We start from the raw sequence: 19,392 nt of genomic DNA on the forward strand, positions 1-19,392 counted from the left end.
GTGGAAGCCAAATTTTGAGGGTCAAGTCACCAGTCAGAATCTAGTAAGAGACAGAAATGAGAGCAAGGATTTGATCAAGAAAAAAAGTGCTCTAAAGATTAGTAATTACAAACTGGACATAAAGTTCTGAATGGTGAAAACTAAGGAAGTCTGAATAAAGACTTAACACTTTAAGTGTTAACTGAATGAACACTTCAGTTAATAATAATGTATCGATATTGGCTCATTACTTATACTAAATGTGCCATATTTATAATAGTAGAATATGGAATGTATGGCTGATAGGGGAATTCTGTACTATCTTTGCAATTTTTATGTAATGGATAATTCTAAACCTGTTCTAATTTTAAAAGTATATTTAAAGTTAGGTAAAAGAATATCATTTTATCACAAAATCTGAAAAAAACAGTTGCCAGCAAATATATATGAAAAGCAATACTAACGAGAGTTTTCAGGTAAAAGAACCTTATTCCAGAGAGAAGCACAGAAATGCAGGGAGCAGTAGTGAATACCACAGAAGGTAAATGTATAGATAAACCTTAGTACTGACTCTATTAAACAATAGCAGTAATTCCTCTGGTGTCTAAATATCTGACATTAAAGTACATGATAACAATAATATAAAAAGTAGGAAAAGCAAAAGGGAGTTAAAGTGTAGTTTTCAGCATTGTCAAGGAAGTGATTAAAGTACTAATTTATATTAGACTTTAATAATAGCTGTTGTAATTTCTAGAGTGACCACTAAAAGAATAATAATAAAGGAATATATAATTGAAAATCTAATAAAGAGTGCGAATAGAATACTAAAAATAATAAAAGTAAAAGGATATGAGTGGAGAGTAAAAGTAAGAAAATATGTGAACATTTAGAAAAATAGTAAAATGGTAAATTTAATTTAAATATGTCAGCAATCACATTGAAAATCAATGATATAATAACATTATTTAAAATGTTAGGATATTTATGATAATACATATAGATATGAATATATGGACATGGCTTCTCAAATACATGAATTGAAAAAGTTTAAAAACAATGTTTAGAAAATGAAATGCTCTATATATGTGTGTGTGTCTGTGTATATATATATATATATATACATATATATATATAGCTATACTAATGTCATAAAGCTTCATCTTTAATGAAAGACACTAGATCTAAAGGGAACATTTTATAATAACAAACAGTTAATCTGCTAGGAAGATACAGCAATTCTAAACTGGTATGCCACTCATAATACAGCTTCAAAATATATGAAACAAAAATTATAATAATAAAAGAACAAAGGTAAACTTACATAGAAAGATTTCATGATGCCTCTTTCTCTAACTGATATTACAAGCTTGTAAAAATTATGAAGGATACGAATATATGAAAAACATGATTAACAAACTTGAACTATTTAAATATACATTTTTATACATATTTCAAATATATTGTATTGACCAAAAAGTTTGGTTTATTCCATAAGATAGCTTTAGTAGCCGTTAGCTGTCTTCAACTTCATTTGAAACAATTTTGTTAGATTATATTGTGACAGCTGTCATATCAGTGTTCATTTAAAAAAACATAAAAATTGGTAAATTTTTGTATAGCCACTTTAACATCGAAGGTAGAAGAAAATACGCAACATTTTTGGCATATTAACCTTTATTATTTCAAGATCGGTATAAATGCCACTGCAAGAAAAGATTTGTACAGTGTATGGAGAACACACTGTGACTGATCAAATGTGTCAAAAGCGGTTTGCGAAGTTTCACGCTGGAGAGTTCTCACTGGATGATGCTCCATGGTTGGGTAGACCCGTTGAAGTTGATGGCAATCAAATCAAGACATTGAGAACAATCAGTGAGGTAGCTGACATAATCAAAATATCCAAATCAATAAAGTTATTGGTGAAAATAGAAAATGTGTCTTTTATTTTACAGAAAAAACTAAATGAACTTTTTGGCCAACAATATATATACATATGTATATGCTACATACACATAATATATGTGCATATACACTTTATATATACAGAAAACATAGCACTTGACAATTGCAGAATACATCCTATTTTCTGTAAACATAGATTTTTTTAAAAAGCAAAATTGAATATGTGCTGGAAAATAAAGCAAGTCTCAAAAAATTTTTTAAAAATTGAACTCACACAGAGTATATCTTCTCTCCAGAGAGGAACTAATATAGCATTTCATAATAAGGTGATTGACAATTCCTCAAATGTTTATAAAACCTCCAAACTATGTCTCAAAATAACCCAAAGAAAAAATGTTAATATATGTTAATAAATATTTTTAATTGAATGATATTAAAGTAAAACCTGTGGAATGCAGCTAATACTTTATTTTTAGGCAAATGTATAGCCTTAAATGAACATAACAGTATGATATGCTCTCTCCGTGAACACTGTCATCAATTTCTTTCTTCTCTGGACACTGCCGTTTCACACTGCAGTTGAGGGAAGGAACTTCTCCACCTCTGGGAATCTCAGCTGGCCTACGACTGCTTCACCCAGTAGATATGTAAGATGTATTGCAGCATGACTTCCAAGGTGTGGTCATCAGAAGTCTTACAACTCCTGTTTGGATCTGTTAGAATGGTCTCTCTGGGGAATGATAGCCACCATATGAAATATTTCTACCCTAAGATCACCTAGCAATGAAAAAGTCAAAGTTAGGCATGTGGAGTGAGACGGAGATGCCCAAATTAACCCCTGAGATGTTCCAACCATCTCAGCCCCAATCCCAACATACAGCGAAAAAGCCTGCGTGCAAGTCTAACCCCAGCTGCCACCGGGCTGCTGCTGCATGTGGAACGCCAACTGAGAACCCAGCGGAGCCCTTCAACTCTCAGGAATCTGAAAGACAGTAATAAATTGCCTTTTTAAGCATTTAGTTTGGGGATGGTTTTTACACATTTAGAGATAACCAGAAATCTTTTAAAAGAAGAATAGCTAAAAAATCAATGATCTAAATTTCTATCTCAAGATTTTAGAAGAGCAGTGAAAGAAATCCAAAGAAAATAACAGGAAGGCAAGGATAAAAATCACAGAGCTAAATTAATTAAGTGAAAAAAATGAAGAATAGTGAAAAATCAATGAAGCCAAAAGTTTGTTCTTGGAAAAGATGAAGATGGTAGATAGATAGATAGATCGACAGACAGACAGACATAGAGAGCAAAGCTGATAAAAAAAAGACACATTATTTAAGAAATAAGAAAGGGGAGCACACTACAAATTGGACATATTAAAAATAGCATGAGAATATTGTGAACAACTTGGCAATACATTTGAACATTTATATGAAATGGGCAAATTCCTTGAAACACATAATTTGTCTTCTGTTTTAAATGAAAATCTGCATATTTTTATTCAAGAAATTGAATCGGCAATTAACAGGTTACACACACATGCACACACATGCATGCACCCATGATCTCAGCGCCAGATGGCATCATAAGTGAACTCTTCCAAACATTTAGTAAGGAATGACAACAACCTTGCAGATTCTTTTAGAAAATATAAAAGAGCAAAAACTTCCCCATTTGTTGTATGCATCCATTGTGACCTGGATGCCAAAATTTAACAGGAATACTACAAGAAAGAAAAAGTGCAGGCAAATCTCTCTTCTGAATAGAGTTATAAAAATCCTAAACAAAATATTAGTTAACAAATTCCAGGAATATATAAAAAACACAGTGTATCATGACCAGGTGTTTCACAGGGATGAAAAAAAGCAATATTGTTAACAGAATTACCAAGAAAAACTATATAACTACCTTTATAGATTCAGAAAAAAATCAGCAAATAAAATATAGCATATATTTATGATACAAATACTTAAGAAACTTGGTGTACAAAGGAACTTTCTTAATCTGATGAAACTGGCATATTAAAAAAACTATGGTACACATCATAGCTACAATGAAATGTTAAAACTATCCCTCTGAGTTCAGAAACGAGGCAGGCATAGTCATTGCCACCACTTCTATGGACCATTCTATGACCCACTAGTAAAAGAACCAGTATTTTGAAGATGGGACAAATGTACAAAATATTTGAACAAGCACTTCAATAACATGTTATCCAAGTGGCCAATAACATGAAAATGTGCTTGCCCCAATTTTTCATTAGGGAAATGAAAATTGAAATCACAAGTGGTACTACTATACACGCCTCAGAAGAATGAAACTGAAACAAAATAAAACAAAATGTCCCAAATGTTAGCCAAGAGGAGTAGCCTCTGGTCTCTAATACACCTCTGACAGGAGTGTAAATTAGAATATCCTCTTTATTTGGCAATAAAGAGATTATTTGGCAATAACTGACAAAGCAGAAAGTATAATAATACTTTGTCCCAGAAATTTCAGACCTCGATACTACCCAGCAGAAATTCAGTTTATTAAAGACATATATGAGAATGTTCATGTCAATACTTTTTATAAAAACCAAAAGTAAGATAATATCCAAATTCCCATCAATTTTAAAATAGATCAATTAAAATAGTGGTATAATCATAGAATTGAATAATACAGGGTGGGGCAAAGGTATGTTTATACTTGTTCATATGAAAAATAATACAATAATTAATAGACAATAATACAAGAATAAATTCTGTGTTTTGTGTACCCACAACTGTAAACTTGCTTTTGCCACACCATGTATACGGGAATAGGAATGAAAAAACTCCAAGTATACACGACAATATGGACGTATCACAGCAGCAGAATGCCTAATGAGAGAAGCCAGACAAAAAAAAATGCAAAATAAGATGCTACTTATATAGAGCTGGAAAAGACAAAACTAACCTGTAGTGATTCACGAACAGGGTAGTTGTTACCATCAGCCAGTCAGGGCGTTCCCTGGGTGCTAATAATGTGGTTTTGTTGTGTTTTGTGGGGTTGCATTGCTATAGTCTAAATCTGAAAACTCATTGAACTATATACTCAAGATTTGTGTACTGTTTAGTGTATAGGACACACTTCGGTGGAAAGTTACCTAAAACAGACAAAAGCTACCTCAACAGTTGCACAGCCAGGCTTTGGACAAAGTAACATATCATTTAATTAGAGTGCATTAGTTCTAATTAAAATAAGATATTATAGTTTTATTTCATTTAACCTGAGGTCAAAAAATGATGTCACTCTGTACCGGTGCATTTTTAAGAGAGCCACTAAAATCCTTTTGTGCCTGTTTTTAGGAGGCTAATCCTGTTTAAATATGTAATTGCAGATATAAATGAATGTGCCGCTGACAACGACGGCTGCCAGGACCAATGCTGCAATACGATTGGCGGTTACTGCTGCAGGCGTCAAGCTGGCCGGAAGCTGGAGCAGGATGGCAGAGGATGTGAAGGTAGCAGTTTGGACTGTTTGCTTACTGATAAGGAAAGGGAGCACATCCGTGTAATGCAAAAACGGGGTTTGCCTTTTATCCGGAGCCAGTTGCAGTCCCTGTGTTAAATATTGTCAAGAGCTCAGATCTTCCTCTCGTGTCTAGATTATAAAATTGGAACCCTAAGAACACTTCAAGTAGCTTGTTATAGGAAACATACGATTATACGCTGGTTTGGTTGTGTCATGTTCTGATTATGGAATTTCAATATTCATTTAAATCCCTGAAAAGTGCGTATTTTTGAAAGTACTTTAATTCTACAGTAAAAATGGTGCTTATCATAAAATACTCATGTGTTGCTGCCATGGAAATGGAGGGGCACAAAAGTAACCACAGAAATTATATTCTTGGTGTAGAATGAGCTTTTTTTTTTTTTACAAACTTCAATTTTCTATCTTTAAAATTCCTTCCTTTATTTATTAATTTATCTTTTTGTTCATTTGGCAGCCATCGAGTTTCTGCTCTGTATCAGGCATTGTTTCATGCTCCAATATAAAAAATAATGAGAAAAAAATTCTGCCCTGAAGGAGTTCACTGCTTAGCACCAAAGACTGAAACATAAACTGGGACTTTACAGGATGCTATTCAAAGGCCTTATGGCACGGGGACAAATCCAGTGGATGCAAGGAGGCCTGGGTTTGAGTCTCAGCTCTGTTACTTAAAATTTATGTAAGCTTGGGCATGTTATTTAATCTTGCTAAGACTCTTTCCTCATCTGTAAAATTTAGGATGATGGTAGTGCCTAAACCCCCAAAAGTTGCTGTGGGAATTAAATAAGATAATGCATCCAAAGCACTTCACCTTGTGGGGACATGTGGCAGGCATTCAGATGGTAACTGTGAATTGTTCTCTCCTTCGTGAACTCAGTTGTCGCACACATTGGGGATGTAATACAGGTCGGGGACTGCTTCCTTCTCTTGTTCTCATAAAGGGGAGATACAGATACTAAAAGGATCCCATGGACCTTTCTAATTTTTTTCTTATCTATTCATATTATCAAAACACTTGAGCATTTTATCTGATCACTTAGAAATCAATTTATTCTAACTATGGTTTCCTTTTGACCTTACAAAACTGTACCCATCTTTTCATGGGACAGTGTCTATTCCTGATAAGGAATATGTGAGTAAGCTGGTAGGAGAAGACAATACAAACAGAAGACATTCAGCTGCAGGCAGCTGGGCCTGGGGGTGTGGGTTTGATTGGTCCTGTCAGGACAAGACAAGCTGTAGATGTGAGTAGGCTGGAGGATGTAACAGATTCCCAGGAAGGAGGGGTTCAGTCCTGCTGGCAAGGCTCTGGCAGGCAGCCACAGGAAGGGTTCCAGGTGGGCGGCCAGATGTTCAAGTGCTGCTGCATCTGGGCCTTTCTGAGATAGGATTCTGCCGGAAAGGCTATAAATTCACAAAGGAAGCCCTGAATTCACCCAGGCTCTCTTCTTTGGAAGTAAGATAATCTTTATTTCCAATGAGATTGTTTGGCATGGTGTGTTCCCATCGCCGATTCAGTATCAGAGAATGAGAGGAGTTAAGGACCCCATGGTGTCCAAGTGAAAGATGGGGCAGTGACCACTGAAGCACGTCTGTGCAATGAGAATACTGTTGGTCGTGACGCCCCCCTTCCCTGACGGGCAGTGATCTCGCCATTTCTTTTGGGCTGAGAATCACTATTATCATCATTACTATCACTACAGACGTATTTGAAGAGCCCCGACAGAAATTAGCCAATGTTAGATATGCCAATTGTTATTATTTTCGTAGTAGCTATTAGGTTGATAAGACAGGACAAAGTTTATACCCACTAATTCATTTTTGTGCAATTATCGTATTTTATTGAAGTTAGTTACTCTTCATATAAATGTCAAACTATTTAGAGAAGTGATTTCCATGATTTTATTTAGCTGATGTTTATTTGTACAAAATAAATAAGGGTAAGGTCAGTATTTGTGAGAATCAAGGATTTGATACTGAGTTAACATTGATCTCCTAGTTACTGAGATGCAGAACTGGGGATGTTGGTACAGACTGGAGCAGCTGGCCAGTAAAGAACCACCTCAGTCAGTCATACTTAGTATCTTTCCCATTTCATATCTTTAAATGACTATTCGGTGGGCATGGTGATGCTACAGATTCAGCATGCTTGATTGTTGAACATATAATGATCTCAGATTTGTTTATATAGGTAATTAAATAAAATATAACAGAGGTCATTTTGAAATTGAGTGCATTCGAAAGCCACTGCAAATGAGCATTTCAATTCATGTGAGTGCACTAATGAGTCCTTCATATTTATTTACTGGATTGCTCATAGTAAAGGTCAGTTGGTTTCAAAGACCATTGTGTTGAAAGCTACAGACATAGAATTAAACAGTCATTTGAACGGACTTTTTCTTTGCATTAATATAAATTGAATTTAACTTGCAAATTGCTTTTTAAAATACAGATCAACATTTTAGTAGATATTTGTTGTACCGTTAAAATAAACCTAGAGCCTACTCTTCAGTGGAGTTGAAATATTTGTAAATGGCCTTGTTAGCAAGTCTTATTCTTTAACCTTTTCTTTAAAGAGCTGTAAACTTACAGAGAAGGCTTCTTGATTAGCCAAGTTGACATGAGTGTCCCCTTCTCTCAGGCATAGTACCGAACCTAAGTCATGGGTTTTAATTCACACTGCAGATAGATTATTATAGGGCATAAGTTAAAAAGGAAAATAAAGAAGGGAAAGAACTGCCCGGCACTGGACACATATATATTATATGTATACATATATATATGTATATACACACACACATATATATAAACACACCCCATATATATATAACCTCATGTACTTTATATATAATATATAAGTATATTTATATATTTGTAAATATAAACACTTATATTAAAATATTGTATATAATATATAAAGTGCATAAAATTATCCTTTAATTTATTAATATGGGTAATAATATTTATAACTTTTTAAATATGCAACCATCTTTGCATTTTAGGGAAAAATCCAATGGGATTTTATCGTTTTATTTACTATTAAATTTGATTTGCTGTTATTTTGTTTAGGATTTTTACATCTATATCCATGAGTGAAATAGGCCAGTAATTTCCTTCCTCATAAGATATTTATGGCAATGGTTCTCAGCTGAGGTCATTGTATCCCTCAGAGGCACTTAGCAATGTCTGAAGACTGATTTTCACAACTGAGAGGAAGGGGTACTGATGGGTCAAGACCAGGATACTGCTGAACGTCCTCTTCTGTTACTCTGCTATCCATGTGTTAGACCTTGTTCTACCTCACATGCTGCTTTTATACATCCTATTTTCTTTTTTTCTCTTTACTGCATATGCTCAACCAGTCTATTGAGTTTAAATAGTAACAACTTAGCTTCACATTTTTAGAAGTCTTGTTTTTCTCAAAACTGTACATTCCTCCCTGTTGTATGCTCATCTTGATAATAGTCTTTTTCTTTCACTATTTCACACATAGCTGTTCTATAGCCTGTGTCTGGTTCCAACATCTGTGGTCCTTGTGGGGGAGTCTAAATCTAATATTTCTTACTTCCAGGCCATGAGACATCACATTCTCCTTCCTTTCATGTTGGATATTCCTCTAATATAGAACATGTCACAGAACACTGTACTTATTTACACACTTTCACTGTCTATTAGATTGGGAACATCTCCTGGGAAAGGGTTATATCTTACCAGTTTCCATCCTTAGCTCACAGGTGTCTAACACCTAGCAGAATTCCATAAATGCTTATTGAAGGAATGAATGAACAAGTAGATAAATATCCATCCATCCAAACATAAATGCATACAAGAATGCAGTTAGTATACTTTATTCATTTTCTTATCTACAGATTCTAACAATATTGAGCTTATTATTAAAACTATGACTAAACTACTGATTATCAGTAGGTCTTTGTATAAATATTTTAGTAACAAGTCTGTTTTATTTGAAAACATAAATCACATTTTTGTTCTTCTAGAGGGCAAATCAGAATTTTTTTAGCTTAGTTTAAACTTTCTGGAGTGTTTGCTTGTGGCTTGTCTAAATTATTAGTGCAACAGCATTATCAGTGTGCCTTTTGGGGAATGGTAGTCCAATGGAGTCAAGGAGTTTTTCTAAATGAAGTGGTAGCTAACATTACTGTGTTTTTATTAAGTGAGCTGACAAAGATAATGAACATTGATTGAACATTTTAGATAAAGTCTTCCATTTGAGAGAAATAAATGAATGTAGGGTATGTTGCTTAATGAATTGATCTTTCTAATTTTAACAGCAATTTTGATAATATTTTCAGCCAAATGTTTTCCTGAAACTCATTAGAAATTATGAAGAAGGTGAATGAAGAGAGACTGTAACTCAGTATGCCAGTATCATGGATTTATAGAATTTTTGGCTAAAAAGGCTTCTATAGATGGAACACCAGGGAAATTAAATATTTTGAAGAAGCTCAAAGTGCTAATTGGGGGGCAAAGTGGCACGGGAGGTCAAGTGCACTTATCTCCCCTCAGTGAGGCTGATAGGCGTGACCTGGATGCAAAGCATTAATCAGAACAATGGAGTCACCAAGCGAGGAGGGCTAGGGCACCCTCCACTCTTAGAGGCCATGGTGCACAGAGGAGGGAAATCAGGACCTGGAGAAGTTGGCTGAGTTCCTCCAAGTCACAGACAATTTACTTTATAGGGCTGGGGATGGAATCCAGGTTTTCTTTTCCCGGGTGCCATTCTTCCCAATGGAGTAATCAACCTGGTCAGTGAACATTTATTAGATAAGTACTATGTGCTCAGCATTGTGCTGGGTAATTTGAGAATACCAGAGTGGTACAAAATGTGGTTTCTTCTCTCACTGGGTTTCAGTAGCATTAAGCATCGGGATATAAAATTATTGTGTGATATTTTAAGTGAAAGTACAAGTAATTATATTTTATGCTTTGAGAGCTCACCCAGGCCAGCTCCTTGCCTCCAAGCAGCACTGTGTCTACACCAGCTGGTTGTTTATCCCGGTATTACAGATCTCCGAGGGAGGATTCCCTAACTCCTTTCCACAGTCTGTTTAATAACCCTCGCTAGCAGAAAAGCCTTCCTTATGTGTTGTCTATATTGCTCCTGCTGAAGTTTAAGCCGTTTTGATTTTATTTTCTTCTCAGTTCCAAAAGACTTAACTAATCAGAAACCTTTTTTACAGTAATTCTTCTCACACTTACAGCACACTTCTGTGCCCCTCCTCAACCTAATAAAAACATTGTGCCAAATATCGGAGCCTTGAGGAAAAATCATCTACCTACCTACCTACCTATCCATCTATCTGCGTGCATAAATATACACATATTCAGGTTTGAGTTTATAGAATTAATTTGAAGAAATAATTATTAAAGATTTTCTACCTCTGTCCGTTGCTTCCCTTACCACCCATTTATAAAGGGCCTCCTGAACCTCCATTGGTTTTAGGGAGCCTGCAAAGGTAGTAGTCCTGGCCTCTAGGACCTGGCAGTCTGTTGGGGAGATATATAAACGGGGAACAATTTGAGAAAGTTCCCATATCGTGTATCTTAATATACTAAAGAAAAAGGTATCCTTTTAAAGTTTATCCATGCGTATTTACAATATGGAATTCATTATGTTTTTAAAGCTTGAACCACTTAAAATTCTTGAGACTAGGATATTTGACATATAAATGTATTTCTTTCTTGTCACCCGCCCATCCGTCTATTCACCAAACATGTGTCAGACCCCATCCATTGCGGGCCATGTTGAACAAAGAGCACACACTTTGGATTTTAAGATTGACTCTGACATTTACTAACTGTAGAGCTTAGGGCAAGTTATTTAACATCTATGGGCTTTCCCAATCTCCTTTCCCCTATTTCACGACCACGGGCAGAGGGATATTCATTAGTGTAACAATTCTGACATCCCTCTGTCCCCTCACTTACGCCCTTCCTCCCAGGGAAGTTGGAGCAAATTACCTCACAGGCAAGTTTGGGGAAAGAAATGTGGACTCCAGCCCACCTTCCTATCCCCTGTTTGGGACCTGGAAAGGCCTGTGGCAAGTGTCCCGTCTGGTCTGCCCAACGTGATGTTTGTTTAACCAGGGCAAGGCCCTGTGTCGGGGAGACTGAGGTTTCCCAGTCGCACCTGTGACCAGGTTTGCCTAATTCTGCATGTATTCTGAGGAAGCCCCCATATTCCTGCAGCCCCAAATCCCTTTCTCTAGTTCTAACTTTAATAAAAGTAAAGCCAATAATTTGTCTACCTCTGCCTACTTTGGATTAAATCTCAATGAATTCAAAAGTCAGGCAGAGAACACAAATTTGTTGTTGTACCATTCCATATACTAACTCCTTGCATTTGCCTAATGCATAATACATGCTCAGGAAGTGTTCCTTTTTTTCTCATTTTTTTTTCTTCCTGTACAATATGTTTTTGAAGACAAAAATATATGTGAGGTTATCTTTCTGTCTCCAAGGACCTTCCAGTTCAATAGAGGAGATAAGGTGGTTACACAAACAGCTTTAGTATGCGATAGCAGGAGTAAATACAAGGCAGGCACAAGCTAAGTGCTGTGAGAATTAACCGGAGAAAAAGTAACCCACTGTTGAATCAAAATGGGCTGTAAGGAACGGGGCAGACACTAATCACTCAGTCCTGGGCCTGGACAATCTTCCCCCCATGCCTTTAATTTTCTTACAAACTTCCCTATTGGAGCATGGCCTCATGTCACCGGCCCTGCACCACTCTTCCCTCGTTCGGCGCTGGAAGGCGTCTGAAATTTTAACAGCGGAGCTGCCACTGTCATGCCCACTGTTGTTCTTTGTAGAAACTTTGGGGGTATTCTTAAGTATCTGTGCCTCCTTTTTTAATTTTATTCTATTTTCACATTATCTCATTTTTAATGTATTTTTCCATCACCATTTATCCCTCCCTATATTCTCTTCTACCTCTCCACACACACCCCTCACAGTTACCACACTGCTGTCCGTATCCATGAGTTCCTTTTTCCCCTTTCTGTGCCTTTTAGACTAAAGGGAAAACACATATAATTTAAATCAGAAATTCTGCTACGAAAATGGGAATTCACTTTATCGCTTTTTAAGTTGATCTTTCAAATAAGGCCCATCATTTTCCTCCAATAGTTTAGACTAATCATTTCAACATCTCAACTTCCAGCTAACACTTGTTGTAGTCAAAAGTGTATTTAGAAGTGAGGCAAGATGGAAGGGACCCTTACTGATATCAATTCTCCAAGATGAGCTGGCTCACTTTCCAGATTTCCTTAGGGACATACAGACTTATGGCAGTGTGGTTTCTATGGGTGACACCAAAGGAAGGAAACTAGAAAAAAAAGAGGTCCTGGAAGACTGTGGCTGACAAACAGGACGTGTCTCACAGGGGCTTCTTGTGGGGAATGAGCCAGGACAAAAATTAACCACAGTGAAACCTGCTGCCTCAGTAGGCCCGAACACTTGCAAAAGCAATGACGCAGAAGCAGCCCCTCAGGGCCAATGGCTGTGTGGGTGTGTCTGGGAGTGATTGGCGGCCAGGGATCTTTAAAACCTGGCTCGTGGTTCTTGAATGTACTGTATGTCAGAAAGCATAATGTAAGTTTAATATTCTTAAAAATAAAACTTCTTAAATTTTATTCACAACTATTTTGAGTTTCTCTATTTAGTCATCTTAAAAATGAGCTGATCTTTTTGAAAGATTATATTGTTATATGTTTTACTTTTTTTCCAAGGAGAATTCCCCAACTGTTGCGCCTTGCCTGAATACCTTAGATTTGTGTTTTTCCACTAGATACGTTTTTAGATTATGGATCATACCCACCAAAGGGTCAGTATGATCCTGAGTCCCAAAGAGTGACCCTTTTAGACTTCTGAAATGTAGAGGGTGGGCTCCTGCCCCTGTGCAACCCATGTTGTTCTCCATTCCTATCAGAAAAATAATAATGGGTAACTGATTTTTTAATATCTTTGCTATAAGGAATTCCTTCATCAATTTCTAAATAATACATTTTTTCTCTCAATAAATACTCTTAAGAGGTTCTCTCCATAGATGTGAAATTTTTAATCAGAAAATAAGCTAGTTAAAGTTCACTTGTTATTCTACTATTGGCTTTCATGTGTCTATATTTTTAGTGACCTTCTAAAGCCCAGTGCCCCCTCAGTATAGGGTCTCATAGAATTCAAGCTGCTCATTTCTTAAATAGTTGTACACCTCTCTTCATGAGTTCAAATTAAATTTCAGTTTTTATTATTCATTCTAGATTTTAATTTCCTAACAGACCTAGTCTGCACTTCCTTAAATATGACTAATATCAACATACAAGGATACCACTCATTTATTTAGTGCGGTTACACTTGGTGAATATATCTTACATGCATTGTCAGTAAAACCAAGCACGTAGAATGTGCATATTTATTTGAATTTTTACTTTATATCTCCCATTCAACTGTCTATTGGCAATATTATATTCCTTAGAATAGTATATCCTTATGGATATGTAGAGTTCTTCACATTATTACAACATAAATGTTCATAGACTTTACCATCCTCCATAAACAGGAAAGAAGTATTTTTAAATCGTATCTGAACAGTGTTCTCTTTTTGTCAAGGGCATGGTGGTGGTGGGCCTCTGGAATTGTGTAAAAGCCTAGGCTTCTGTGATTGCTTATCGAGATATTCAGGGTGATTGATCGTAAATTGTTGTTTATAGTCTGTCTTACAGACTGAGAAGGCAGCTGGGCGTTTCTAAAGCCCTTGTTAGCGCTCTGACAGTAGATCTTGTGACAGCATCGCTCACTGCAGGAGGCCTGCGCTTCCCCAGTGCACCCGTGTGATGGGGAAGGTGTTAGCAAGTCCGTCTGAACTTCCCATTGGATCCTACTAACCCCTGTTTCAGGGCTGAGATGGAGAAGAGCAGAAGCAAGACGAGACACCTCAGGTTTCTCTATGTGGGCACCAGGGATCAGGGGTGAGAGGGAGGAGAAGCCAGAATAACCCCTGAAAGGAATGTGTACATCCAAAAATGCTGTAATGAAATACATGTTTTCAATGATAAAGTTCTCTGGCGCCAACACGCCCATAGAAACACAGCAAACCTTACAGAATTCCCAGCAGCGGCACAAACCACCCGGGAGTTCTGCTGAAACAAAAAGTCTTTTCTCTGCCTCATGTATATTTGATATTCTTTGAGCATGACCAAAATGACCCTGTGCTAATTCATCAAAAAAGTGTTCGCAATAATAAGGGAAACAATGGTGATTATAAACTGCTTTTTAAGGATGAGAAAGTAATTTGGTTTAAAATTACAGTTAATTTGGTAACTGTAAGCTTCTGCATTTAAATCAGTGATTATAAATGTAAGCTTTTGCATTTGAATCAATGGTTATAAATGATGGTATGTTTGTACAATTCAAGGGATAGAAAGACCTGGAAAAGTTATCTATTTATTTTTATATAATTTCTTATCTTTAACAAAATCATCACAGTTTGTAGGCTTGACTGAGCACTGGGAAACATTAAAACTGCAACTGAGAAAATTCAGTTAATTATAATGCGTTAGATGCTGTCCTTATTAAAAGTGAATTGGTTTAATCCCTCATATCAAAAGCCCTAAGGCACAGGAAAGCAAAATAGCTATCTGAAACTTAGTGTTCTTGACAATTAAACTCTACTACAGTCCAGTGGTTTTCAAGCTTTTGTGTGCAAACGAATCACCTTAGGTCTTGTCAAAACGCAGATTCTGTTTCAGCAGGTATGGGGTCAACCTTAGAATCCACATTTCTCACCGGCTCCCAGGGGGTGCCGTGCTATTGTTCAGAGGCCACACTGAATAGAACGGCTTGTGCCAGCCTTTTCTTCCAGCTCATCTGTCAGATAATTATTAAGGCCTTGCTAATTAAAAAGCAGCCATAGTGAGAGATTGCGGAATGGGGTAATACGACCTGCTATTCTAGACATTTTTAAAACCTTTTTAAAACAGTTTATTAAGATATAATTCATATGCGATGCAATTCATCTTTTTAAAGTATGCAAGTCAATGTTTTTAATATATTCACAAATATATGCAATCATACCAGAGTTGATTTTAGAATTTTTTTATCACCTCAAAAAGAAAAGCTAAGCCCATTAGTATCACTGCACCCCCACATCCTGCTTGACCTAATCAACCACAGTTCTCTTTGTCTCTTCAGATTTCTGTTTTCTGGATTTTATATGAATGGAGTCATACAATACGTGGCTTTTTATGACTGGTTTCTTTCACTTAGCATAATATTTTCAAGGTTCATCCATTTTATAGCATCTGTCAGAATTCCCTTCTTTTTTTAAGGCTGAGTAATATTCCACTATATGGATAAACCACATTTGGTTTCTCCATTTTTAAGTTGCTGGACATTTGTGTTGTCTCCACCTTTCAGCTATTATGAACTCTACTGCTATAAACATTCATGTACAAGTTTTTGTACATACATATTTTTATTTCTCTTGGGTATATACCTAGGAGTGGAATTGCTAGGTTATGTGGTAACTCTATGTCTGCTATTTCTGGAAATTTTAATTTAAATAAATGACTAAAACTTAGAAATACCGATATTTATATAGGTGTACATATGGATATGCACATGAATAGACATACATCACACACTTGTCTTTATGAAAAGGTTCCATGGTCAATAATTTGGAGGAACACTGCACACTGCAAACCAACATTCTCTGAAGTGAAGCCAGACCAAAGAAGCATCCTTTAATTTTGTTCAACCCAGGTTTCCCCAAAACGTTTGGAAATCTTTGAAAGTGAAATATAAACAACTTAATGATTTAGTATTTTGTAGAATACAATTTGAGAAATGGTTTAATTGCATGTTTTAAAGATAGACCACCTATAGGACAAGGCAGAAAGCATGTTCAGGGAACTTGTGTCTGACTTGGGAGCACCGAGGATGAGTTCAACTTGGGATGAATTCTACAGGTGCATGGGCAGGGGCGTGGTTTCAATGGGAAGTATTTGAGTAGAGCAGTGGTGGGGTAAAAATGTGATTTCTGCATGTTGCTCCGGTCATGATATGTAGGGTGATATGGAAAAACAGGAAGATATGGAGATGGCAGGGAGACTGTTGAAATCATCCAGCTATTGACGTCCATAAGATGTACAAGGAGATAAGAACCAGTAACCAGTGATTTCTAATGACATACTGGACCCAAGGTAAAGGGGAACACCAGAGTCTTTGTAAATAAGATGATAAATAACATGGAAAAGTGATTGATAGTAGAAAAATATGGTAGAAATATTCTGAACAGAGTATTGGTAGAAATATGGTAGAAAAGCTACTAAACAGAAACATCACATACCAACCAGATTTATTAGAATATTTATATAAAAAAATATTACCATTTATAAGAAAATTCCAGCCTACTTTTCATCATTTCTCATTTGAATATCAGTGCACGATTTCTGTAAGTCTCTGCCAGAGGTTTTGATATTGGCATCTGGCAGGGCCTTCTTATTATCTTCAGTATGGACTAGGCTCTCTTTTGCTGATTCCTGTTTTTCACCATTACATCCTAAGTTAAGTCAATATCAAATTAATGAGAAGCAACAATAAAGATGAAAAGTTTCCCTGAATGTTATTTTTAATTATGTTGAGGGGACATACTATTCAGCACTGCTCGTGTCTGGCTGTAAATTAGTGTTGTCTTTTCGTGAGATGACCTGTCTTTACTTTTGTTCCTGCTACTATCCACACCGCTTTTCTTTTGTTGGATGCCATGGCCAAATGGAATCGCCAGATGGTTTGCAAAATAGACGTGAGCAATGGCATTTTTAAAAAGATTCTTTATATACAAACAAGCTAACTAAAAAAAAGAGAGAGAATGTTATCTTAAAAAGAAAAAGAAAACCTTTGCTTCAAACACACAGACGCGCTCAGAATTTCAGCTTGTTAATTATATACTCTTGTTTATATCGAGAGAAACATGACACTTGTTAGTGATAGTTCTTAAATTAGGTAGAAATATGGATCTCTAATATGTTCCATGCCATATAACTCATGGAACATGCACACCGCCCCTGGCCAGCATTCTTTCTTCAGCTACAGCTGTCCCGTCTTCATTCACTTTCACACGTGATGCTCTCTGGTAGCAGTAAAGATTTGCCCTGTTGCCCACAGGAGCTCTGATGGTAGGAAGTTCACTAATGTAGACATCAGGAGACTACTTTAGTGATCAGGTAAGATCCACTAACTGGGGACTTAGACTATACCCCCTTCCTTCTCACGGGCGTCAATTTTCTCATCTGTAGAACAAGACATTTGGAATGGGAAATCTCAAAGCTTCTTCCAAGCTGTAAACTCCATAATTCACAAAGTACAAACCCTACAACTTTAAATCTAATCTAAAAGCTGGCATTCTGTGAATGAGCCCTGGAAGAGATCGCTGGAGGTTAACGACAAGATAGAGACTTCATCCCCGACCCCTGTGGCTTCATTAGTTCCAGGGCTACACAAAGAACCAAAGGTATCTAGTAAGATATCTAGTAAGAGGATGGAAAAGAGCCAAACACAAGAAGTAATTAAACTTTATCAAATATTACAGAATCCATTGTGAAATTCCAACTGTCGTTAAGGCATAGCTTTAAGATAACTTTTATTTTTCCCATGTAAGTCTTGTTTCTCTCTCTCAAAAAAAAATTATCTTGGAGTCCCTCAGAACCAGCACAGTGTTAGACACCTACCACATACTCAATATATTCATGTCAAACTCATTGTCATCAATCATTTGAATACTCAGTCTGCAGCAAATTTTAGATAAGAAAATAAAACACCGTATATTTTCTCAAAGAAAGCTTTGAATTACTTTTAATTTGAAAGTAATAGCTGCAGTCTCAGTAATCATTTCTGTAAAAATTATATATTAATAAAAAAGAATATGTTAAATTTCTTTTTGCCCCCCAAAATGGTTTACATTTTCTGTGCTGAGTTTCAAGAAATAAATTTTAAATTATGATGGGATATATAATTCCTATGTTAACACAAATATTAATCAAAAATTGTATCATTCTATTTTCTGGGTATACTTTACATATACTCACATAATTCCGTTAATAGATATCACAGGTTAAAGAATGTAACAGAAGTGAAAGGTAGCAATTATAGTTTTAAGGGGATGGTGCCTTTAAAAAATTCCTCTTCATGGGTCATCTCTACTGTGTATATGATATTGTCATAAATGAGGGTTCCAATGAGACCAAGTCAAGAATTTGAAGAGGTAAAGAAAATTAGATGTCTGCTGAAAGTCAACATAAAATCAATTAGAGTAAAAATAAACAGAGTTAGCTCTGTTATCAGAGAAACTGGAAGAGCCAACCGCTACCTTAAGTTATTCACAGAGCTCAAACGTGGTTTGGCTACCGAGAGTGGTTAGACAGAGAGGTGTAGAAAGAAGAGTGCCCAGCCAACCATGCCCAGGAGAACAGGGAGCCTTAAACCCACAAACTTTGGGAGTCCCAGTTCTATGTGCCAATAAATAAGCTAATTTATCCTATTGAACAATAAGTTTTATCTAACTAACTCCATTTGTTACATCTCTGTATCGGATTATAGTGTGAACTGTATCCTCCTGGATCTAATTGGGAGAGACAAAAACCACACAGTAATTTGAACATGGGAGATTTAACGCAAAGAATTGTTAAGTGTAATAGGAGGTTGGAGTAAAGAGGGCTAGCAAGGCTGAAAGGGAGCATTAAGGAAGAGGCTCCGGAAGCTGTTGGAAAGAGCATGGTCATGGTTCACTGGATGGCAGAGAGGCCACTGAGCTACCACTCCAGCAGAATTTGCTGGAACTATGACCTCCAAAACTTGCCAGAAATCTGCTCTAGGGTGCTGGAAAGAACTGTTCATGGAGAAGTGTCTCTTTATTCTACTATTGCCTAAAGGGTGTGTCAGGGGAAGCTGCCCATCACTGCCTGCAGCCATGAGCTGCCTGCACTGTCG

At 36.4% G+C, this 19,392-nt stretch overlaps 1 protein-coding gene across 1 annotated transcript in view; it reads left to right on the top strand.

Annotated features, from left to right (window-relative positions):
* Positions 1 to 2,703: 2,703 nt before the first annotated feature.
* Positions 2,704 to 19,392, top strand: part of LOC112309221 (EGF-like and EMI domain-containing protein 1) — a 195,070-nt gene continuing 178,381 nt past the window's right edge. The window contains 2 exon segments of the mRNA XM_053919362.1: positions 2,704 to 2,873; positions 5,205 to 5,359. Of these exon segments, the coding sequence (XP_053775337.1) occupies positions 2,704 to 2,873; positions 5,205 to 5,359 (325 nt within the window).

This window comes from Desmodus rotundus, chromosome 2 (assembly GCF_022682495.2).
Source record: "Desmodus rotundus isolate HL8 chromosome 2, HLdesRot8A.1, whole genome shotgun sequence".
Classification (NCBI taxonomy): Eukaryota; Metazoa; Chordata; class Mammalia; order Chiroptera; family Phyllostomidae; genus Desmodus; species Desmodus rotundus.